Source organism: Tetrahymena thermophila (assembly GCF_000189635.1).
Source record: "Tetrahymena thermophila SB210 genomic scaffold scf_8254659, whole genome shotgun sequence".
Classification (NCBI taxonomy): domain Eukaryota; phylum Ciliophora; class Oligohymenophorea; order Hymenostomatida; family Tetrahymenidae; genus Tetrahymena; species Tetrahymena thermophila.
This window is the reverse complement of record NW_002476426.1, coordinates 1396007-1422096: the sequence shown is the minus strand read 5'-3', so window position 1 is coordinate 1422096 and position 26090 is coordinate 1396007. Positions and strand designations below refer to the sequence as shown.

The window sequence follows — 26090 nt, the reverse complement described above, 5'->3', positions numbered from 1 at the left end:
ATGAATTCAACGTTACAATGTGTTGTGTAGCGGATAAATCTAGTCAATTTTCCTACTTTTTTTTAAAATATGGGTTTTAAAAAAAGGTGGCTCTAAGGTCTGAGGGTTATTTTTATGATGTGGTATAAACCGCGATCTTGATTGTTGTTAGAAGCTTAAGCGATGCTTTGCTTTGTTTGTTGTTGTTTTTTGTTTTGAAAAAATTAATTATTTTCTTTTAGCTTTCCTTGCTTTGCTATTTCAATCTCTCTGCCCCCAATTAAAAATTTTCATTAATTCATTTATTCGCTTTCTTTCAATTAAACACTTAGCTAATTTTCCATTCTAGTTTATAGTTTGCTTTTATCAAATAGAAACCAATAAAAAACACAATTTATATATATCTTTCCCCAATTTTCTTGTAAAAAAAACTATCAGCCCACTAAGGTTTTCCAATCAGTGTATAATACTTTTTTTAAAAGGTGTATCTTCTAATTGTTTCTTCAAAGTAAAATGCGAATAACTCCACTTTTTTTTGTTTGTTTGTTTAACTCTTAAATTTTAATGAATTCAATTAATTTAATTTGAGTTTTTCTACTCAAAAATACGTAATTCAATCAAACAAAACACCCTTTTTACTATAGATTGCTTACCTATTGTTTTGTACTTATTATCTATATTATCAAACCATTTAAATATTTTTCTTTTTAAATCATGTTACTCTGATACATAAAAATTCAAAGTAGACATAAATAACTTCAATAATAAATGTCAGACATAAATCTATTTTTTTTTATAAATTATATATAATCCTTATAGTTTTTTTTTAGTAATAATTATAAAATAGATAGAAAAATCGGTTATGAAATTTGATTGATAAGTAAAATTTCTTAGCCTACTTTGCATTAATTTTAAAACAATAAAAAATATATTTAGAAATTTGACAGTGTATAGAATGACATCAGTCAGTCATCCTGTTGAATTAAATAATATAAAAAATTTCTATTAAAAATATATTAAACACACGTTATTATGGAATTAATTATTTGTTCGTTTTTACTAATAATCTCTTTAGACTAACTAAATTTGAAATCAAAACAATTCACCAGAAAATTAGACTTTCAATATTTCTTTCAAGTGACATTAATTACTATTTATAGCTTGAAGAAATATATTTAGCCGAATGTATGATTGATTATATTCATAGAAAAATAATAATTATATCTTGAGATGCTAAATTTATATTCGATTTCTTTACTTATCTATAAAAAAAGTTTTTGTTTTTCACCCTAAATTTTCTGTCTATGATCTGTTAATATTTTAATGCAATAAATAAAAATATACTTACATTGATAATAGGTTTATCATATCAAAATAAAAGAATTTGTTTTTATATATTAAATAATTTTTAGAAGATTTTCGAAAAATATTTATTGGTTTTAGTAAGTGTATTATGAAGTCAGTACACATAATTTATTATTATCTCATCCATTCATGCGTTATTACCCAGCCTATATAAAATATGTTATGTCACATTTAGTCCAATAAACTGATTAATAAAAATAAGTAAAATTTTATCTAAGTAAAAAGATAAACAATACTTTTGTTAATATTATTTATTGATTAATAAATAACAAAAGAATTTTAAAAAGAAGTAAATTCTTTTATTTATCATGAATTAATTCATATATTTTTAATATTTAAATTTAATTATTTTTTTACAAAAATACATTCACAATTAACAAATAAAAATTATAAGTAAAACTTAGTAAGAGCCTGAAATTTTAAGTTGAATTAAATTGATTTGATTGATTTAGATAGTTATTAGACACGAAGTAAGAGTCTATGCTAAACCAACAATCTTAAATTTTACAATTTAATAGTGGTAAAAAATGAATAAATGAATAAAAGTCTTACATAACAAAAAATAGAAAATTAATTTATAAAAGAAAGTAAATTGAATTAGAAATAATAAGATTTACTTTTCATATAAAAATATTCTTTATTTTATTCATAATGAAAGATACACATACAGAATTAGTTTACATATCTTCAAATCTAAAATCCTTTAAAATAGATGCTAAGCAAATAAAAGTGAAATATTGTTTTTCTTTTTTTGATTTGAAATTATCTAGTCCATTTTAACAATTTTCACTGTCACTAAACAAGAATCAATAAAATATTCTACATTAGTAAAGTAATATTATTTTGGTAAATAAATTAATATTTATTATTATTAAACAATTTTCTTTCTCACAAACACTTTTAATAAACATATAAAAATCACACATTTTTCATGAGGAAAACAGCTCTTTTTAAAGAATAAAATTCTTAATTTATATTTTTTCATAATGATTATGTGAGATTTATGATTAGATTCCTAAAAAATAATAAATTATGAATAAAAACCTTTAAAATTAAATTTTTAGATTTTTCAATTATTTTTTGTTTGTTTTTGAATAACCTTTGCACCACAAAAAAAACAAATATTTGTTTGATTAAATTTATGTATAAAAATTAAAATTGTCAAAATTTACACAAAAAATCAATCAATCAATATTTTATTATTTGTCAAAATTAAAGTAACCTTTATTTATCTGTTTAAATAAAAAAGATCTTTTTGTTTTTCTTGAAATAAATTTTTCAAAAATCTTTACACATTCATATAATTTTATTGAAAACTCCTTTATAGTATTTGTAACTTTATTTAAATTTTTTTGATGCTTTTGCTTATTTTGATTTGATTTTTTAATGGACCAAATCTTCGATATTTTTAGGTAAAGACTTCTGCTTAGAAAATATCATTTTTATTAAAGGATTTCTTAATAAATTATTATAATAATCTTTCAATTTTTATTTGAGTCGAACACATTGCTTTATTCGAAAATTATAAAGGTAAAAGATATGATATGTAAAATAAAAATTTAAGTTAAAAAAGTGATAAAATAAATAAATATGAAAAGATTAATCTTCATATTAATAATTTTTATTTTATTTTTTAGATTACTATTCGATTTAACAAAAAATTTTATTTAAAAAAATTACAATCTTTGAACATGGAAACCAATATATTATAAAATATAATGAAATTAAAAATTTATTTATCTTTCTAATTATTTTTCTTAATTTAAAAATTTAAAAGAGGATATGTAGGTAGGTAGGTAGGTAATCAATTTAATTTTTTATTGTAAAAAACTTCTCATGGTTTTCCCTTCCTTTTCTTTTCTCAAAAATTAGTAAGTAAGTAATACAGCATAACGATACTAGTGATTACAAGAGATTATTTTTTCAAGATATTTAATAATAGTGAATGAGTGATTAAATGTTTAGATTTTAATAAATTAGTAAACTTGATTTTAAGTTTTAATAATTAAGTGAATGAAGAACAGCAACCTCAATTTGATAAAAAATAATTTTAATTAGTTTATATATAATTAATTATATATTTATATATCTTTTTTTTTAAACTATGAATCCTCTAAATAATTTTAGAAGAAGTCAAAAAATTAAAATGAGAAACTGTTATACTAATTTAAATAGTAAATGATAAAGTGCTTGCTTGTTTGATTGTGTTCCATATCAATTTGAATCTTCATCATTCAAGAATTGTTATTATACTTTAAGAAGTTAAAGTTAAGATTCAAGATCTACTATCATATTTTTTAGTTGCTTTCTATCAATTTTAGGTGTAGCTAATGGGATTAGATTGTTAGTGTTATTATTACTTTGTTAAGGATCCTCTAACTTTTAACGATTATCTGTACAAGATATATCTAGCCTTAGTTCTTCACGATTGCTTTAATTTCTATTTAAATTATTTTGCTAATATTGCTGATTTTATTAAAATTACTATTAAGTCATTTATTGATCACCTCCTTGCTAAAAGTACATAGGCTGAGAGTATTCATTTAAATTTTATCCTTGGGGAATATTAGGTAAGTAGTAGTTTCCATGAGGATTTTGTTGAGAACCTTATCCAAAGTTATTATTATTATAATAATTATTGTTATTAACATTATTATTATTATTATTATTATTATTATTTGTGTTAATGTTCAAATGATCAAAGGTATCTTCTATTTTTTCTTTTAATTGGTTAGGATTATTCACTTAATTGTTGTGATTCTAAAAACTAAAGATTTACTAGTTGAGACCAGTAGAATCCATCATTTAGCTTTATGATGACATTTACTGCTAATATTGCTAATTGGTTTGATTTTATATATAATTTTAATTATAATTGTTGTTTTGATATTAGGGTTAAGATGACTAATTGCCTAATTAATAGTTAGGAGTAGATGCTATGTTATTGAAATTGAAATGAACATTATTTTGTTGAGAGCTTATGTTATTTGTATAAGGAGTATTAGAATTTGAAACCAAAAACCTTCTTCCTGGAGTATTTGAAGTAAAAGAAAATTACTCTGTTTTCATTTAAGCAGGACTTAAAAGAATAAGAGGAGAAGGAGATGTGTTGAAAAAGTTGTTTCCCAATGATTATTAGCCATTTGAATTCATGATTTCGTCTTGCTAAAGCTTTTATTACTAAATGAAGATATCAGAAGGGAAGAAAGAAGAGTTGTTAGCAAGAGCCAAACGAGGAGTGTGAAACATCTCCTCAACTTTTTCATTCTCAATCTTCTTGTATTAATTGTTTCTTTTGATGTAATCTTAGCTGCTAACCATTGTTTAAGGTAAATTATGCTTATTTTAGTTCTAGTACTAGTTCATACCTGATTATTGGTTTTCTTAGTTAAGCATATAGAACTATTACTAATTTTGCTATTGGCTATTTTACTAATTATTCTAAATCAAAATATTATTTTATTATTATATTGGCATGTTCTAAAAAAACTGATTATTTTATTGCTATGACTAAAAATACATTGGATCTTGTTGCTTATAAATATCATCTTAGTACTTATTCATATTATTGTTAAAACTATTCATCACTTTTTTATCATCTACTAAACCTAATCCTTAATTATTTATTGCTAATCCTTATTAGTTGAAACCTAATTAAAATTAATTGTATTATTCGCCTTCTGAGGAGCTTTCTTCACTTTCAATATTTCCGCTGTTTATGGAAGGATCTAAATCGTTGTATAAAGAAGAAGCATAGCTGCTTGCTCTATCATTTTCATTATTTAACCTAGGAGAAGAATTCATATCATACAATTAACCATTATCAGAGCGAACACCGTTACTTCCTTGCAAAGAATTGATTGCATAGGTCTTTTTAATATATGAGTAAAAACGATTCTTGACCATGTTCTCTGATCTTCCTTATAAAAATTTTGCAATTTCACTCCACTTAGGACCAATCTTGTAGTATTTATCAATGATTATTCTGTCTTCTTCTTCGTTGAACTAGCCATTATTTAATTCTGGATCTAGTTTGTTTATATATCTAAATTATATAAAAATAAATTTATTATCCGTTTATTAAATTAATTTAATTCATTTAAAAATTCATATTTTAAATTTTAACTCTTCTTTTACTGATGTAATATAAATTTTCTAATGTTTAGTTCGAAATAAGCAATTAAGTATTTTCCCTTTCCATAAATAAATTTCACCAATTTAATAATATTTATTTTAAAAATACAAATAATGTTTTTTAAAATAAATTGAAAGTATGAGAATCTTTAAAAAATTAGATTTATGAGAAAGAATTATTCCCTTTGAACCAATTGCTAAACTAATTCCTTTTTATTTTGGAATCTTAAATATTCGTTTTAAATTGATAGCATAAAACGAACTTATTTTCTCACAACTTGAAATTTGCTATGACCAAATTTTCACTAAACTTAATCCAAATTTGCTTTTAAGGCAAATTCACTCATTTTAATGAAAAGTATCAAACAAATTTTTAATTTAGTAGAGCACAATATTACTTTAAAATCCAAATGATAGGAGATAAAGTGAGAATATGTTGGTGAAGAAAGAAGAGTATAAATCTTTATAAAAAGGTAAGTTTTTATATATTAAAGAATTTGTTAGTAAGGCTTGATAAATAATTACCTTTCACGAACCTATTTACCACTTCTATTATCCATTTGTGATGATATCAATCCCCAGTTTTTACCATGTTATTTAATAAGAGCTAAAACCATATTATCCTCTTCAGGAGTCCATGGCCTTCTGATTTTCGAAGGCTTAATTCTTCTCCATCTCTAGGAACATTAGGAGGCATTTCTATCTGCCATCTCATTAGCAATAGCTGGCCACTTGCCATTATGCTTACTATAATAGAAACGAAGAAGTCTATCTTCTTCCTCAGTCCATGCTTTAGTACTACGCTTTGATTGCTTTTCTAAACGTGACTAGCTACCACCATCTTAAGAATGGGATGAACTGTTACGAGATCTCATTGAAGCTTTATAAGACATATCATTTCCGCTTCCACTTGCTCCATGAAGTTAATCGTTTCTTCTTTTAGATTTTTTTATTGGCAAAGAAACAAATTCTTGATAAACTTAACTTGTTTCTTTTTGTGAGTTCCTGGAAGAAGATGAAGATTGCCTAGAACTTGTATTAACCTCTTAAATTATCTCACAATAATCCTCTTCAACCTCAGAGCCTGATCCAGATCCAGATTTTGGACCATTAAAAATGGGGGTAATTTCAATAAATCCGTCTGGATCTTCTATGTTTTAGGCTGTATTTTAATTATTTGCATAAGTTCCGCTATTTGTAAGATTATTTTGCCTTTAGCTTTCTAAAATCAGCTACCTGACACGGTCAGGATTTGAATTTTGAGAATTGCTGAGGTTTTGTTACTATTCTCGCTTGTCTTCACTGTTGCAGCAGATTCCACAACTAGCGAAAATACCAAATAGTGACATTATTTTAAATTTTTATTACTAAAGTTGACTTAATTCAAAAAACCAATAATCTTTGAAATGGAACTTAACTTGATTCTTTAATATAATTTAGCTTACAATGTTTCTTTATTATCAATAAATCTAAGATTTATTTTTAAATTTTGTTAGCCTTTTTTTCAATTTTATTCTCTGTGTTTCTTCTATTGGCAATTTTTATTTTCTTTTACTTTATTTCCTAGGCTTTATTTGAATAATATTTTTCACTTTTTTCTTTACTAAAATAAATTAATTATTATTTTTACAATTAGAATCACTATTTATCATTGTTAAATATCAAATAAACTTTTCATGCAATTACAAAATAATTCACGCATATATGCATGCATATTCTTCTCATTTTTTTATCTCTATTTGTTTATTGAAAATTTCAAATCCCATTTAACATAATGCATTCAAAATTAGATGTGAATTATACTCATTAGCTATTACAAACATACTAAATAAATCTGATTTTCAATCTTAAATTTTACTATTTGCTATTAGAATAATAAGCAATGAATGATATGATAATCCTCAAATATATATATATTTGCTACTTTTTAGGAAATGTATAAAAGTTAAATAACTATTTTAATCAATTATTTTATGCCACTAAAAAATACATCAATATTTAAAATTAAATTGATGAGTTTTTATATGTTAATTGAATTCCAAAAATGTTTAACCATACAATAACATTTTATTTAAAGTTTTGTAATTTTTTACAGAAATATGAGTAGAATAATATAACTTTTATCTATTTTAAAAAACAAAATATAATGCTTTTTAGCAATTAAAGATTCATGAATTCAATCTAATTCTTTAAGATAAATTAAGTAAGTGAATAATTAAACTTTTACTTAGATATAAAACATTGTATAGAAAAAAATAGTCAATGAATATTACATTTTTATACTTTATTTTAGCTAAAAGTTTAATCTTTTCTCATAAAAAAAATATTTTCAAACAAAATATTTTTTTTTTTACTTTAGTAGATAATTTAAGATTTTTCTTTTTAAAATCAAATCTGGTTAAAACCTAAAAATATCTTAAATTTATCTATATTTCTATATGCGTTATAACTCATTAAGTTGGGCATGTTTAACTTACAAGAATTGGCAGATTCGAGTCATTAAGTAATTTTAAAAATTTGTGTAATTATTTTTTATTTATTTTTAATATGGTCTTTACAATTCAGTCAAGGCTGAGTCTTCAATTCATATCTTGATCCAAGTTATCTCTTTATAACATTTATTCATTGAGTGTCTTTGAGATTTTTTTTAAAGGCATTACTTAAGACATCAAATTGATATTAGAATATTTTTTAGTTTTCTCGTTAGTAAAATAGAATTAATCCAAAAATATTTCCAATTTTTTTGTTTTATTCATAATAATTTCTATTCTAAAAATCTAAAATTTCATTTAAAAATAAGAAAATAATTTTTTTTCATTTTTTTTACTTACAAACACAAAAATTTCATCTAAAATATCTATTTAGAGAAGCATATCATCTTATTTAGCTTGGTTAGTTAATAATATTTTATAATAATTGATATGCCTGGTCAAATATAATATCTTTCCGCTATAAACAAACTATTTGTAAATAAATAAATAATTATCTTATTTCATTCCTATTCAAAATTTTATTAAAAAGCTATTGATTGATTTTGATTATAATTAAGCATCTAATTTGCAAAATAATAAATATTTACTCATTGTTTAATTTTTAAGATACAGATTAAATATTTATTTCAAATTTTTTTAGTAAGCAGAGGCTAAGCACTATGAGCACTTTAACAAAATATTAAGATGATGATTAAAACTCTAATACAGATATAGAATTAGAAATAGATGAACCTAAAAAGCGTTTATATGTTTACATATAGCCTAATGATATTTTAAGTCTTTGGGCAATAGTTGAGGATTAGCTTAAAAGTATAAAAGCAAAACACCATACTATGAACGAAATTGTGGGGATGATATAAAAAATTATTAATGCTCATTTCACAAATAAGAAGAATATTTCAACACAAATTCTTTCAGAATATTTAGATGAGCTTTCAATGAAGAAACAGCAATTATATTAAAATGAATTAATTCCATATATGGCTAAATTAGCTCTAGATATTAGTAATGCTTTTTAGTAAGAACCAATAAAATTGCTTCTTTAAGGAGAGAAGGAGGAATAAAAATTTACTAAATACTAAATAGCTGTGCTTCTAAGCAATATGTTTTTTTGTACTCTACATAAATAGCCTGATTTAGATAATTTTCCACTTTGCTTTGATTTTAGTAAATTATACATGAAAGGGACTGATGCCTCACTAAACAATTTAAAAAAGGAAAAACTAAAATTCCTATTTAACTATTTTGAGCAAGTTTATAATGATAAAATTAATTTAGATCTTTGTGTGTCATTTGAAAGAGTAAATTATAGCTATGGATAACAAGCTTCTATTAATGATTTAAAAAAGAGTAATATTACAAAAAAATCTTTAGTGGAAGTATATTCAGATAAGAGTATAGAATCAGGAAGGAATTTAATTTAAGTTACTTTTGCTAATAAGTTAATTGGAGGAGGGGTATTAAACAGAGGAGCTTTGCAAGAAGAAATTAGATATCTTATTTCACCTGAATGTTTAGTTGGAATTCTATTATTTTCTGAGCTTTAAGATAATGAGGCTATTGTAATTTAGGGAGCTTAGCAAGTTTCTGAGTAAAGTTTTTTATTTTTTAAATTATTCATCAAACAAATATTTGTAAATTATTAAACAGCTATGAAGGTTATGGATGCAATCTTACATTTAAAGGCCCATATTATGATGATTAATTAGAAGTTTAGGAAGAAAACAATATGTTAAATGTAGTTATAGTAGGAATGGATGCTATAGATTTTAGTAAAGTTGAAATAGAAAATGAAAAATACGAACATAATTATTAGTTCGAATAAAATAACGTTATGAGAGATATTGCTAAAGCTTATACTGCTTTTAGGTGTGATAACGTCTTAAAATATAATAACCGTAGATAAGGAATAATTACAGGTAATTGGGGTTGTGGTGATTTTAAAGGAGACAAGGAGTTAAAATTTCTAATTTAATGGATAGCCGCCTCTTGGTGTAAAAGAGAACTTTACTATTGCACACATAATGATTAATTATTGAAAGCAAAAATAGAAGAAATATATTAATATCTTAAAAGCACTGAGTACACTTTATATTAGATACTTTAATTTATTGGCAGTTACTAAGTTAGAAATAAAATTTATAGTGAAATATCTTTGTTTGACTATATCTGCCTATTAATAAATTGAAAAAAGTCTTGCATATAATTAATATCAATAATTTATCATTCTGATATGTTTTATTTTGATTTTATTTATTTTAAATTCATTTTTATTTTTTCAAGTAAAATATTAATGATAATTATTTTTGTTAAATTTATTAATATAAAGCAATTGTCATCTAAAATCATATTTAAATCAATTTATATTTGATTTGCAAATATTCAAAAAATTTTAATTAAACAATGTTTTTTTTTCTAAAAAAATAATTGCGAAATAACTAAATAAAAATAAATATTATCAAATATGTGTTTGTACATTTTTAAGTTAATTTTGGTTATACTAAAGCTTAATTAATTATTTTTTTTGATATAATTTTATTAGATTTTATAATATTTTTCTGAATATTTAATGCCTTTTCTTATATATTTTTTCGAAAAAAAATTTTTAATGTAGAATATTATTATTTTTTTCACTTTAATAATCTAAATTATTTTTTCAAAACCAAATTTTTCTAATTATCTAATTAATTTTAATTTTTCATATTTCTAATTTTTTTATTTATTTATTTATATCTTGTTATTTATATAGTCTTATAAAGATTAGTTGGCTTAAATCATTATATATTATAGAGTGCTTTATTTTTCTTATTAATCTATTTTAGAAAATTATTGATTAAAAAAGGCAAAAAAAGACTTAGAAAGTGAAAAATCAATTTTGGAATTTACCACATATTTATATTACCAAAATTTTAATTTGAAATTTAAAATAAAAAACTAATTAAATTAATATCAACTAAGATAAGTATATTTAAACAACCTTTCTTTATATAAGTTAGATTATAATTTTAATAAAACTAAAAAAAAATTTATTAAACTTAAATAAAAAGATTTAAGTTAAATCATTTGCAATGATAAAATTGATGAAATTATTAAGAAGTCAAACAAAATTTTTTATTGATTGTTATAATTTTATTGTGCTACTTCCTAAAAAACTGCTATATGCTATTAATTATATAGAAAAGTGATTTCTTCATTATTAAATAGTCAATAATTATTTTTAAATGACTAATTATATTTTAAACTTTTATAATCTAAAATAAAAAAACAAAAAAATAAGCACAGCCAACTAATCATACTTAAAATAAATAAATAATTCATCAATCTCGTTAAGTGTTGATCAGTAACTAAAATAGATTTGATAACTTAATAGTAGAATTTTATAAATTCATAAATTAAAACAAACAATTAAAAATAAAATACAAGCTAAAGTAATTGTTATAATTATGAAAATATAAAGTGATTTAAATATTAAAATTATCAAATATAGAATAAATTGAAAAGGCGATGCCAGTAATTGTAGAAAAGTATTTATACAATATGTATTTGATAAATTTCAAATAAAAATGTGGTTTTTTAGAGCTTTGTTACTCAAATTTAATAAATTTTTATCAGAAATAAAATAAAATGTAGTACATAATTAGTGTAAATAAATTATTTATATACTATTTATATAATTAGTCTATTTATTTTTTTCAAAATAAACTTGGATTAGGACTATAGTTTTCAGGATATAATGAACCAAAATCATGCTTCTTCATAAAAGCATAGTTTCCTTATGCCATGTAGCTATCCATTATTGGTCCGCATACTTCAAATGCAATTTTTTAAAATTCCTCATCAATAGGTATTTAAGCGATCTCTTAACACATTTTAATATAATTCAATTCTTATACAGAGCCTACACCTTCTCTATTGGAAATTTTGAAGAAATTTTTGAAATCTTTAGAGTATTTTTATATTTCATCATATTCCAACTTGAATTCACGCAACATATCTTCTTTAGATGGTAGAAGAACATCTCCATCAAGGACTCTTTTAGCAACAATAGCCTATCTTTCATACATAGCTTCTATAGTGAGTTGTCCAGCTATTAAACCCAAAAATACAAGGTTTGGTTCTCTAATAGAGAAAATACGACGATAAAGAGGACCAAATGCGTTACAACGAGATTCTTTATTGTATGTTTCGATCAAGTTATCACCAGTATCCTCCAAAAAAGGATATCTGTACTAGTAACCTGTTGCATAGATTATATTATCTATTTTGTCAATAACAGTTTCATCTTCAAGGATGATAGATTACTTTCCTAAATAATTGCGGATAACTCCAACTCTCATTTCAAGAATACCTTCATCAATTTCCTTTTTATAAGCTTTTGTTTTTTCAAATTAAGAAATTAATTATTTATTTCCGAGGACAGTAACTTTTGAGGCTCTTTTATCTTTATCAGTTATCATAAATTAGACTAGATCCTATGCTGACATGTTAGCTCCATAAATCAATACATGAGTATTTTTGTATTAATCTAATTTATGTTTTCTAAAATTGTGCATATGGATGACATCTCCTTCAAAGACTTCTCTATTTTCAATTTTTGGGTAATTTGGAACCTATTTTGATTAATTATTTTTATATTTTTAAACAACCAAATAATTTAATAATTTGTTTTGGATATTAAGCACAGTGTAAATATTCAATTAATTAATTGATAATCGAAGAGGGTAAATACAAAATCTAAATATTAACTCTTTTTTTCAAAAACATCTCTACTTAGGTTAAATTAGAATAAAACCTGAGACACTCTTACACTTCAAAAGAAGAGCAATAATTAATTTATTTTTTAAAATGTGCAACAAAATTTCACATTCATTTGCTCATGATTTTTTTTTTTAAAACAAAAAATATGAAATTATTTTACACTGTCGTGGCCTGAGCATACTACTACTGAGTCTACTTCGATATAACTTATATTAGATTTATCAGCTTTATAGCTTTCTGAAGGGCAAAGAGAAGCAACAAATCTTTTAGTTACATTGAAACCTACTTTTTAAAGTTCCTCTTCTGTCATATTAGCTGCTAATCTAACTTTTACTACAAAGGTATTAAATTTCATGCATTTTTATATGTCGAAATGAGCAGTATAACAATTTAAGTAGTCATTGAATTCGGCGGTAGTCATAAATTAATTATATTCCTTTTTAGGAGGAAAACCCTTGTAAGTCATCAAACATTTAGGGAAGTTGCTTACCATATCTTCATAAAGAGAGCTTTATAGTACTCCGTAGTTTTAGTAATAGGCATTTTAGTTTAAATTTGGATGATTGTTTTCATCATGCTTGTCATAGTGCCATAACCCACCCAAGCCTTCCTTAGAGTCAACACAAATAACATCATTATTAATGCTCAAATGCTTAGTAGCCAATATACCACAAGGACCAGCGCCAATAACCAATATTTTTTTCTTTTCTACTTATTAACTTTAAGGAGCTTAAGGAGCACCTTGTTCTTGGTTTGGATTAGCAGGCTCAGCTAATTATTCTTCAATCATTTTAGAAGTTTTATAAAAGTTGAATTATAAATTAAGTTTTTGTATTTTTATTATTATAATTTCTTACAATTAACATTTCGGACTATTATTAAATACCAATAAATCTTAAAAAGAATAGTGTTAGCATTCAAACTGGTACAATTGATCAAAAAAAACTTATTTGGTGTTAAAGTTAGATAATATTAATTCATTTATTGATTAATTTACCTATTCCCCAAAAAAAACAAAAACAAAAATAACATTTATTTCAAATCAATTTTATCTTTCTTTGTAAAAGGCCATTCGAGTATAATTTAATGTAATTTTTATGGAGTAAAATATATAGTTAAAAATAATCCATACATTCATACATCTAAAAATATTGTGGTTTATGAAAATAATACCAGCTTTGCAAATATTTAAGCAAATTTATTTTATACTTTCTAATGTTATATAAAATATTGATTAAACTACTAGACTCAAGTTAATACACTTACGAGCCTTCTATGTGTTAAGTTATCCGTTTTCATTTATTTTTTCTAGTCTCCTAATACTTTAAATCTGAATTTCTCTTGTTTGACAAATAATAACTGGGGAATTTATAAATAATACAATTTTCTAATCTAAAAATTAGGGTAAGTAAAAAGTATATTTGGTATTATTTATTGTTGATCCAAGAAAAACAAAATAAATCATTCAAGCTTCTGATCAAATTATTGGTTATGATATCTCAAAACTTGGATCCAGCTTTCGAATGTAAACTGAGCATTATGAATTGTAAAAAATATAAATATTTTTCATTTCTAAGTTAACGAACAAATAACTAAAAAATTAATGACTGAAATATAAAAACATGATAAGTTATATTGATTGAATTTGTTTGGAATTTGCCTAAACAGTTTTAAAAAAATTGATTTCTAATTATAATAATTTGATGAGATGAAAAAATTCTATTTAAATTAATAAACAGAATAACAAAGAAACAAGTAGAAAAGAAGAGAAGCTGACTTACACTTTTTTTTGCAAAGATTATTGAATAGATTCTAAAAAGCGTTTAACTCAAAATTAAATTTCTTATAAATGATTGAAAAGTACTTCAAAAAATTCTATAAAAATAACACCCACAAATTTAACAAATGATTGGTACTACTCAAAGTATTTAAAAACCTGAATTTAAAAATATTCAATTAAAAAATGAAATTTTTAAGTTAAATATGGTACTAGCTAGCTGACTAAATTGATTTTCTATACTAAATTTAATTGATTAGAAAAGATATTTAGCATTTGATATTAAAGTTAATTAAAAATTTTACCTTATAAAAGTAATTAAAATTGGATCTAAATATTTTCTATGATATATGATTTATCTATTTATCATCTATTTCTCAATAATTTAATTTATTGTTTTCATAAAAGATACATAGTAAAAAGATTCAATTCACTTTTTTTAGCAAAGGACATTATACAATTCAAATTAAAATAATCTATTAAAAAAATTCTTGTTTTATTCTAAATCAAATACCATGCAAATAAATTTTAGTTTAATTCGTAATGTATTTAAAAAGTTCTATATAATGATTCACCTTTTTCCATTTTTACTTTAGCTTAGCAAATTAAATAATATTTATAGTAGAAATTTTAATTAATTATTATAAAATCGAAAAAAATTTTAATTTTTTCAAAATTTTCTGATAACTTATTTTTGTGAACAAATTTAGTTGAAATTTTTTCTTTTAAATAAATTGATACTATTTTTTTAATTTAAAAGTTACTTTGGTATTTGGAGAGGTTTTCATTATAATATGTTTGCATAGCTTCTTTTGAAAACCAAAATAATTAGATTAAATTCAAATTACAAAGAGAATTTTAATAAATAAAGCTATCAAATCCAAAATTTTAAGAAAAAATATTTAACTGCTTGAGTAGATTTTATGAATTATTAATATTTTTTTATATCAAATGAAAAAATATTGAAAAAAGAAAATAATAGTAACATGAAAAATAAAAAAATTCTTATGAATTAAATTAAATCTGTCTGTTTAATTAATAAAACGATTTTTATATCACTATTAATTCTTTTATTTACTTTTAAAATATTAAAGTAGAAATAAAATGAAATGTTTAGTATTATATGAATTGGATATAATTAAAAATCAAAGATATATATATATATTTTAATCACAATCTAAATTTAATTTATTTTAACACTATTCAACTAATTTTTTGAATAGTTTTTATTAATTTTATATTAACAGAATCCATTTTAATAAAAAATGCATTTTATTTTAAACCTTTGAAAAAATTTATTAGTTGTAAAATAAGCTTTTAGAATTTTTAATATTCTTTCTTTAACTTTTTTGCTTCATTTTCCAGGTTTTCATTCTAATTAAAATTTATTTTTATCATGTTTTAATACCATTTTAGCTATAAAGTCATTTTTACAATAAAAAAGTTTTAAGCTATTTTAGGATATAAAATATATTTTTAATTTATCTTAAAGTAGTAAAATAAGAATTAATTATAGCAGTAAATGCTTTTAAATAAGATAACTTTTATAGTGATAGAATTAAATTTTCCATGTAATAGAAGTAAAAAAAATTGATAGTTATTAGTGTGTGTAAATTAAACTTTTTACATTTAAAAAACTATAAACACTTTTTTCATCTTTAGTAATTATATTCCAATAAATATTTTATTTAAAGTAAAGATAGCCAGTTATTTTTAACAAATAAATAAATATAGCACTGACAATAAAATCAAATACTATTTATTTAGGATAATTTTTTATGTAAAAATTTTTAAATCATTTTCCATGTATTTTAAATTGTAAATAAATCTTAATTAAATCTATATATAAAAATAACAATTTAAGCTTTTATTGCCAGATCAGCTGCTTAGAAGACAAAAATGTTTTCTTTTATCTAATATATAATGAAGATTAATTCTTAAAAAATTGAAAAATTAGAGAAATCGCTTTAATAAATTAAAGATACATTAGTTGAAGAAATGGTAAAAACTAATTATTGAAAGAAATAGCCAAAATTAATTTAAACTATTTTGATAAAAATATTAAAAATTTCTTGAGTATTTAAAGAAAAAAATGAATTTATCATAAAATTGAAAACAAAAAAAATAAAATTATTGGAGTTTAAGGTTGAGGAGTTAATATGGTAATAATATATAAATTATTATCAAGATAAGTTGTTGGAGGATGGAATATTTAATTAAATTTTTTATTCATTTCAAATTTATTATAAAAAAGTAAATAGTTTTTTTTACTTGAGTGGTTTTTTTTAATGAATCATTTAATCGATCTACTGCATAAAATAAATAAAAAAATAAATATTTCAATTAAATAAATAAATTTTTATTCTTAATCGACAAATTCTTTCATATTAAAAAGTAACTCAAATGAAACATTCACACACATATAAAATAAAAATATAGCTTATAAAATTTACTAATATCGTTTCATATTTTCCAAAAATTAAGTTGTTTGTTTTGTTTGTTTTTATAATCACTTGATCACTTTTCTCTTTATTTTTTTTGCTTCTTTATTTGTATTTGCTAAAACTTATTAAAAAACTTAAATTTTTTAATATCTATTCCGAAAAATTTTAAATATAGTTTTCTAAAAGAAATTTATTGAACAAATAAGAAAAATCCAAAATTTTATTTTGGAAAAACAATTTTTAGAGAGCTTAACAATAAAAAATTAAATAAAATTTACTATTAATAGCAAATGAATCTTTTCTAATTTTTGCACAAAATCTATTATTTCTTTTCTAAACTAAAACTATTTAAATTTATATCAATCCTATTTGTATAAAGTACGCTTAAATTTTCTTATGGCTCTTCTCTCATCTAGATTTAATAATATTATGGAGCACTCTATTGCTTATTATTTATCTATTTATTTATTTATTTGTTTATTTTTTTTTGGTTTTTATAGTCCTTAATTTTGTTTAATTTATACCAACTCTAAGTTGATATTTTGAAGATTTTAAATGTTGATTAGTTAATATAATAAATAAAAATGTCAGGGAAGTGTTGAGTTAAGGTTGGAATGAAATGCTTAGAGATGAATACAACATAAGATAAACATAAACATTTTCGATGTAAACAATAAATGAGTTTTTGTAAGAAATAATATTTTTTTGTAGCTACTTGTGAAAAAGGGAAGATATATTTTAAAAAGGTTCTCACTCAGAAGAGGGCTTGGCATTGGGGTCGATCTTTCTTTGGATCCAGTCGTAACCAGAGATAGCACCAGCACCAGCAACACCTCTAAGAATGTTAGCACCAGCACCCTTGAATAAGGAGAGGGCACCTTCCTTGGCAACAATTTGTTAGAAACAGTCAATAGAACCGTTGTACTTGACGGCTTGACCGGAGGTCATCATCATTCTTCTTCTGATGGTATCGATGGGGTAAGAGGCCAAACCGGCGAGGACGGTAACGGTCCAACCAACACCGAAGTTAACGTAGAAGTTGTTCTTAATGTTACTGGGGAGTAAGGGCTTGACGGTATCGTAGAGACCGAAGTAAAGACCTCTGTAAATAACAATACCAACGCAAGAAATAACGAAACCTCTGTAGAGACCAGCAACACCGTCGGTAGCAAGAGTTTTCTTATAAACATCAACTAAACCGCTGTATTACTTTTGACCACCTTTCTTGGAGGATTTTAAATCGTTGGTTAACTTAGTTCTGGCGTAGTCCAAAGAGTAGACGAAAGCGAGAGAGACGGAACCAGCTAAACCACCGGAAGCCATGTTAGCAGCGAACCAGATAGCATAACCGTCTTCTTTCTTTTTATTGAACATTCTCTTGAAGGTATCCTTGAAGGCGAAGTTCAAGGCTTGAGTGGGGAAATATCTTAAGACGTTAGTCCAGTTACCCTTCCAGAAAGCCTTAGCACCTTCTTCATTGAGGATTCTCTTGGAACAGTCAACAATACCGTTGTATCTCTTGTCCAAGGCACCTTGCTTGATCATTTCATCTTGATTTTAAACTCTCATCTTGATGACTTCGATGGGGGAAGCGATAGTCTTGGAAATGGAGGCGGAGACACCACCAGTCAAGAAATCCTTGATGAAATCTAAGGGAGTAGTTTGCTTCTTTTGAGACATTTTAACTAAATTAAGAGAATGATCTTTTTTTATTTTTAGCTTTTTTTTTTAAATTAAATTATTACTTTTTTTCTTGCTATTCCCCCTCAAATTAATTTTATTTTAAGGCGAATATTGATCCTTATTACCTACTCATTCTTTTACTTTAGTAATTAAATAATTGCATATTATCATTATCTTAGTCATATCCCAAAAACTTATCTGTTGGAAATTGACTCTACTTCTTTTGTTTATTCACTGATTTGCTTGCTTATTTTTTAAATCTATTATTTCATCTACTATCTATCCTCTTTAAAATGCATATTATTTGTCTGTCCAGCTAGTTATTAAAATTTTATTTGTTAAGATAAGCCTTTTTCAGTACATTTTAATTTTCAAATTTATTCTTCCTGTTAGTAACTAAATATTTTCATCCAATATCTTTCTGATTCTTTGGTCTTTTCTTTAAAAAATTTCGATTAATGTCTTCGTAATATTAATAATTAAATTTTGATTTTTATCGTCTTTTTACTAAATATCTTGTTTCCATATAATTCAGTGAAGGGGGATCATTAAAGTGCGTAAATTACTAAGCAAAATCTTATAAGATTTTCTCTTTATTGAAAGTACCTATTTATCACTAATAAATAAAAACCCGCTCATACATTCTTATTATAATTTAAAATATCTATCTTTTGAGAAAAATAACAAAAAGATGCATTTGATTTTATTAAAAGTAAATAAATAGTTTTAACAATAAGCTTATCGATCAATTGATCGGCATTATGAATTCCTATATTTAAACACAATAAATAGATTTAACTTGTTATTTTAAATTTAATTGTTAGCCATATAAATACAAGCAGAATTCAAATGATCTGAAATATTTTAAAACTCCTATTTTATAATGACAGCAGACATATATGTTAATTATCCATTAATGGTACTTCTATTAGGAAGAAAAAGGGTTAAATTTTAGTTTGTGGTAAATCATTAAAAAAAGTAATAGCATCATCTTTTTTGACGCAAGTAACTGCTCTCTTTTAATTAATTAATAGTTAATTTTAAACATATCTTTAAATAAATATACAAATAATTTTTATCCTCATCAAATATATTTTTAATTAGCCTTTGTTTTTATCCACTTTTCCCCTTAAAACGCTTCTCTTAAATCTTTTTCAAGATACATGTTTTAATTACATTTCACTAGATATTTTATTTGTTTTTTCTCAGTCAACTTTCTCTTCTCCAATAAAATAAAGGCATGTTTTACTATATAAAAATTAGATGGTATTTTTTAAATTTATCCATTTTTAAAGTTTTCTCCTCATTCTAAACAGTAGGATGATACTAAAAAAGACTGAAATTAATTAGATGTTGATTAAATAATTCAAATAGGAGTATAATTGATCATTTTGCATCCCAATAAATAAGATAATTACAGCTTTAGAAGTTTACAAAATACTCCATATACAATTACCCCTTACATAAATTGTTCTCATTAAAATATAATATAAATTAGTTAGCTTTTCGAGCTACGTGATAGATAAATAAATTTCTATCAAAAATATGGCTCTCCTTAGGACACCTTTGAAAGTTTCAATGATTTTACAATATAATTTTATATTTTTAAATTTACCTATATTACCATTTAAAAGTTAATTTCTTAGGCTGATTCACTTTAATTTTTCTCTCACACGAATATCTAATTTTAATAACTTACTATCTTAGCCTCACAATTTCTTGTTAATTTAGGCGTTTAAATTTACCTTTTTTTAAAACAAAATGGTTAAATAATTTTTTTATTTAAAATACATTTAACCAAGCAAAGCAAATAAGAGAGGCCATATAAAATAAAAATATCTAAAGCATTTATTTGTAAAAATCTATTCGCAGAATTTACTAAAGCCCATTAAGCAGAAGGAAATTACTCATTTAAATTTTTCAAATCAGTCTTCACTAATTTATTTATATAAATTTATTTTAAAAGCCCATTAAGAAAACTTTTAATCTAATATTTGAGGATTAAGTAACTTAATAAGTAGATGTAGTAAAAAAACAGCTTTCCTTTATTTTTATTTACAGATTACATCTATAAAAAGAGGATTTCCTAAAATAAATTTTTTGCATAAAAACAAGCATATATTAAAAAATTAAAATAAGCAAACTTCATAACTTGAGCTGAATAAAATATTATTTTAATATCGTATTGTATTTATTTGTAAATAAGATAGAAGTTATATTCAATTTTACAAATTTGGACTAAAATTTACATTGTTAGTAATGGTTAATATGTTTTTTTGAAGAAAAAAAAATCATTATTAATAAAAGGGAATTAAAAACTTAAAGTATGTCATGTAAAAAGAGTTTTTTTGTAAATAAAAAAGTAAAATAAAAAATATTGAAATATTTTGTATGTTAGAATAAAATAGATTTATATGCAAAGATATTTTTTTAGTTAAATGTTAAAAGATAAATGATAAAAGAATTCAAAATAGTGGAAAAAACTCTAATAAATGGTTAAATTATAAATTTAAATCCTTCTATTTACTAATTACAATGCAAATTTATCAAATAAATATGAAATGCTTTAAGCTTTTTTATTGATAAAAAATATAAGCTTTATTAAAATCTTTGATATTAATTAAAAATACCAAAATTTATCTTAAAAAAATAAGAGTTAGTTAGACACAAGTTTTATTTTATTCATAGTTTTTGAAAAAATTTACATTTAGATATCTTTTTAATAAATAAAATGATAATTTTAGTTTTTCAATTAAAATAAATAAAACTATTCTTAATTTTCATTATTTTATTTGCTAAAATATTAACTTAAAAAATTAATTTATTTTAGGATAAAAAATTTATTAATTTTAAAAATGAAAAAAGCCATAAAAAAATAACAAATCATTGAAATTCTGTTAATTGACTAAGTGAAAAGATAAAATAAATTTACAAATTTTAAAAATCCTTTTAAAAAAAATATTTTGGATTTATTTATAATGTAATTAATATTATCCATTGTTTTGATTTTATTTTTTAATCAAAAATTTATTAATTACCACTTTAAATCATTATTTTGGATAGGATTGTAAAAAGAAAAAAATTAAACAACAAAATTTAAATAGCTAAATCAGCAACCAGCATCTGAGTGAAAAGTTCCTCCAAATCGAATGAAAAATAATTTTCATTTAGAAAGATACAACTATTACTATCAAGTTTATATTGATGAAGATAATATTGAAGACTTTCATCTAAAATTAAAGAATTGCACTGGAAAAAGCTTAGCAATCAGCTGCGAAGTTATGGGATAAAAAAATATATAATTTATGTTCAATACACTCAAAATGTTTCCTTAGTTTTTATAACTCAAACTATAGTGTTCTTTTAAGTAAATGAAAGATAATGGTGTAATAGAATTAAGCAAAGCTGTCAAGTCTATGCCTAATTTATCAATAATTCGCTTTCATCTTTGCTCAAATTCAATAACAGATAAAGGCATTAATGAATTATCAAAAGTGGTAAAGTGTCTTGAGAGTATTTAGCATTTAGAACTAGATTTCTCTCAAAACAAAATTGAAGGAAGTAATTGCCTAAAAAATTTGGCCTAGTCTTTAGAAAATAAACAATACCTTGTAGAATTTAATCTAGATATTTCAGATAATTCCCTTTCAAAAAAGACAAATATAAAACCTCTTTGGAATCTAATAACATCAGAACACCTTCAAATGATAAATATCAACATATCACAGAATAAAATTTGTGAAAATCTTTTTTAGTAAATTGTATACATTTTTTCGAAATTGAAGGGTCTACAGAAGTATTCCTTAGATCTAAATTTAAGCAAAAGACAAAAAGTCAACAAAAAAATGTGTTTGGAAATGAGTGAATAATTTAAGTCTAATCAATTTCAAAGTTAATATTTCAAAATGAATTTAGATTAATTAGAATTTAATGATTAAAACTCTTTCATAAAATTGATATAATAATTCATTAATACTAGAATAAATTCCATTTATTACTAAATTATTTTTGCAGAAGATCAGTCAAACAAAATATTAGAAGGAATTGAAATATTTAAAAGCTATTAAAAGTCTTTTTAGAGATAAATTTATACAATTTCAGCATACAAAAAGCTAATATCTGAACATTTAATATTTTGTCAACACTAGCATTTGTATGATCTATATTCATGATACCTTTTTTTTAAATTAACATTTTAAGATTAAAAAATAAATTAAAGAGTATGTTATTAAAAAACTTTGACTTCTTTAAAATTCTAAAAATAGTTAATAAATTAGCTTCAAAAGTAAACTACTAAGAACTAAACATTTTAATTATTTAGAAAAGTTCAAAATACTCAAACATTTTATTTTGTATGATATTTTTAATTTATTTGAAAAAAAATTTGAAATTATAAAAAATTTATTGATGATAAGTTAGTTTCAATTTTTACTTTCTCTGTTAAATGTATAAACTTTCGATTCACAAGTTAATTTGTTCTAAAAAATTTAAGCTGTCAATACAAACAATTTTTTTTTCATTTCTTTATTGATAAATAAGTTATACCATAATTTTAAATATTAATGTAAAAAATTATTGATCATTTTTGTTTTAAAAATTCATTTTTGTAAATAAATAAAAAAAGATATTTTAAATAATAATTTTAATTATTAAACAAAATCAAAAATCAAATTATCACTATTTCTCAGGTTATACCATTCTGATAATATTCAATCTAATTTTTCTTAAATTAATTAACTAAAGATAGAATCATAAATTTAATAAAAACTATGATTAGTCATTTATATATAAATATTTTAAAACCGGAACGGCTTATGCGTAAATAAAAAATTTAATTCAAAATTAAATGTTTGATAAAAAAATTTAGATTTCTTCATCCAAAAATTAAATCTTTGATTCAACATTTTATATTATTTTCTTTTTCCAGGTTCAAAACCTGTTTCAAAACATTTTATTTATTTTTTTAATTTTCTTTTATTTTTAAAAAAAATATTTATTATTCCACTTAATATATATTTCTTACTAATAAAAAAATTATTCTAGAATAGCTATAATTAGATAAAAAAAACAAATACTTACGATAGATTCAACATAGGTTTCGATTAGATACAAATTAGAAAAAAGGAATTTAATGAATCTGATACTATAAACTTAAGAAGTTGCAAAGAAGAATTAAGATCTAATTTATGTTAATACTATTCAATAGCTAAATAAAATTATTATTATAATATCCAATAAATATAACAAAAAAGATTTATTCGATTTATTATTATAAAAATTAATAAATAAGGTTTGCTCCTTCTAGAAAAGAAACTGTCTTTCTAAAAATTTTCTTCAATAAATTCTTTTTTTAGAAATTGTGTATTTAAAAATTATCTTGAAACATAAAATGATTAGGAAATATCTGAGTCAGCTCTTGAGGTGTATTTATGTTATTTTAAGAATAAATTAAATGATATATTAATCATGATAAAAAATAAATTTAATAATATTGTTTTTATTAAAAAATAAAAAAAATTGAAATATTTTAAAGATAAATATTTATTTTCTATTCTTTTTTTTTGAAATTTATTTTGTTTAATTTTTATATTCAATTTTTAAAAATTTTTAAAGTCTAAAGTTAAAATCATAAAATAACATCATATTTTCGTTAAAATAGCTGTTTTGCATTTAAATTATTTTAAGAAAAATTATTCTGCTATTTACTTTTTATCTGTTATTTAATCTCCTTTTAATTTTGATTAATTTGGATAAAAATCAATTTTAATTACCTTTAGAAATCTTTTCTAATTAATTTAAACCAAGAGATAATCAGAAATCAAGTATTGACTGAATAATTCCGCTGTTATTATTAGTTAAAATATTAATCATTAATAATTTAAAATAAAAAATTTATATTGTAGTGTTTATTAAACAGTAAATAGAGTAAAATATCTTTTTATAATAAATAGCATCAATTTTTTGCTCCTTTAAATTAGTTGATAGTGGAATGAAGTTAAGCTAAAAGCATATTCAAGAATAAATTTAGGGCATTTTTGATAGCATTCATCAAAAAAAAAGCGTATTTAATACATTATTTACTTTTTTTTATTACTTGATGCTATTTCTACATAAAAGATAAAAAATGATAAATTTAAAAAAAAAAGATAAAAGAATAAATTATTAAACTTAGCGATATTGGTAAATTATATGGGTTTGGGGATGATAATAACATTCGTCTGAAAGCCTATCAGATACTGCTAGGAATTTCAGATGAAGAAATAAACTAGACATTTACATACACAAAAAATGGTAAATAAATCAACTTCAGGTATCTAATTATATTTAATAAGTATAATTTATTTAGATAATTTTGAGGATGGAGATTGTTACAAATAAATATTAAGAGATTGCAATGGGTCTTTTAAGCTATTAGACGTTTGTCTAGATAAGGATGAATAATAAATGTAATTTCCATTATTACTCAATTTGTATTTATGAATTTTTTAGATAAAATCTTAGAAATTAACTTATTTTGATGGTTAGTAAACTATTTAAAGAAAATACTTCTTATTCATATTATAGAGGATATGAAAATTTTTGTAGCATATTCTTATGGAATTTTGGTATAGATAAGGGATATAAATTGATAGAAAGACTTTCAGCTTCTCTTTTAAGATAAATTTTTTATTTTTCAAAGAAATTTATTTGAAATTTTTTAAATAAACACAGATGCTTTATAAGTAGATATAGATAAAAGCGTATCGATTTAGGTTAATAACATATTTGAGATCATTAAATAAGAAGATTAGCAAGTAGCTTAAATATTTTCTGTTACCCATTTTTTAGCATTTTGTGTGGGATGGGTTTTGACTTGGTTTGCATTTAATATAAGAAAAAATAAAGACCTACTGAGAATATATGACTTTTTAATAAGTAGCCCACCAGAAAATGTAGTTATTTTAGGTGTAGCATTTATATTAGGAACTAAAGATATTTTAAAAGAGCATATTTAAGAATCTTAAGATGGAGGAGAAGTAAAAATTATTTATAATTTTCTAATAGATGATTATATTTGCATTTTTTATAAAGATTGGGGTACTTTATGGGATATATTAAAATATTTGGCAAGTGGATTATGATTTAGAGCATATAATTTCAGTAGCTATGCAGTTGTATAAAAAAAAAGTATTCACTGGCTAAATGAGATCAGAATACTCAAAAGAGTAACTTTGTTTGTTTTTTTTAATTATTTTTAAAAAAAATGTAATATTATTTAAAATAAATAGAAGTATAATTCATAAAGATGTTCACACAAAATTAATTCCTATTAGATAATATTTATATGGAAGAGATTATAAAACATTAAAAAATACAATAATTTTAGCAATATTAATTATAATCATATCGTATAAAATTTAATTATCCTTTAATGAATGATGCATCAACCAACTAACCAATCTCATATTTATTTATGTT

At 22.3% G+C, this 26090-nt stretch overlaps 6 protein-coding genes across 6 annotated transcripts; 3 read left to right on the top strand and 3 right to left on the bottom strand. All coding sequences in view use genetic code 6, as the record gives it.

Annotated features, from left to right (window-relative positions):
* Window positions 1–3558: 3558 nt before the first annotated feature.
* Window positions 3559–6827, bottom strand: TTHERM_00052360 (Myb-like DNA-binding domain protein; the record flags this gene model as incomplete). Its single annotated transcript, XM_001014932.3, has 2 exons — window positions 3559–5389; window positions 6004–6827. The coding sequence occupies 2 exons, from the start codon at window positions 6825–6827 to the stop codon at window positions 3559–3561; spliced, it is 2655 nt and encodes an 884-aa protein (XP_001014932.1).
* Window positions 6828–8629: 1802 nt separating this feature from the next.
* On the top strand, window positions 8630–10158 carry TTHERM_00052350 (poly(ADP-ribose) glycohydrolase; the record flags this gene model as incomplete). Its single annotated transcript, XM_001014931.1, has 2 exons — window positions 8630–9561; window positions 9621–10158. The coding sequence occupies 2 exons, from the start codon at window positions 8630–8632 to the stop codon at window positions 10156–10158; spliced, it is 1470 nt and encodes a 489-aa protein (XP_001014931.1).
* Window positions 10159–11662: 1504 nt separating this feature from the next.
* Window positions 11663–13518, bottom strand: TTHERM_00052340 (flavin-binding monooxygenase-like protein; the record flags this gene model as incomplete). Its single annotated transcript, XM_001014930.3, has 2 exons — window positions 11663–12580; window positions 12889–13518. 2 exons carry the CDS (start codon window positions 13516–13518, stop codon window positions 11663–11665), a joined length of 1548 nt encoding a protein of 515 aa, XP_001014930.1.
* Window positions 13519–17699: 4181 nt separating this feature from the next.
* On the bottom strand, window positions 17700–18629 carry TTHERM_00052310 (ADP/ATP transporter on adenylate translocase; the record flags this gene model as incomplete). The annotated part of the gene is made up of 1 exon (XM_001014927.3): window positions 17700–18629. One exon carries the CDS (start codon window positions 18627–18629, stop codon window positions 17700–17702), a length of 930 nt encoding a protein of 309 aa, XP_001014927.1.
* A 3384-nt stretch (window positions 18630–22013) lies between these two features.
* Window positions 22014–22340, top strand: TTHERM_000052309 (hypothetical protein; the record flags this gene model as incomplete). The annotated part of the gene is made up of 1 exon (XM_012797411.1): window positions 22014–22340. One exon carries the CDS (start codon window positions 22014–22016, stop codon window positions 22338–22340), a length of 327 nt encoding a protein of 108 aa, XP_012652865.1.
* Window positions 22341–24621: 2281 nt separating this feature from the next.
* Window positions 24622–25323, top strand: TTHERM_000052308 (hypothetical protein; the record flags this gene model as incomplete). The annotated part of the gene is made up of 4 exons (XM_012797410.1): window positions 24622–24693; window positions 24779–24923; window positions 24979–25078; window positions 25122–25323. 4 exons carry the CDS (start codon window positions 24622–24624, stop codon window positions 25321–25323), a joined length of 519 nt encoding a protein of 172 aa, XP_012652864.1.
* Window positions 25324–26090: the final 767 nt, after the last annotated feature.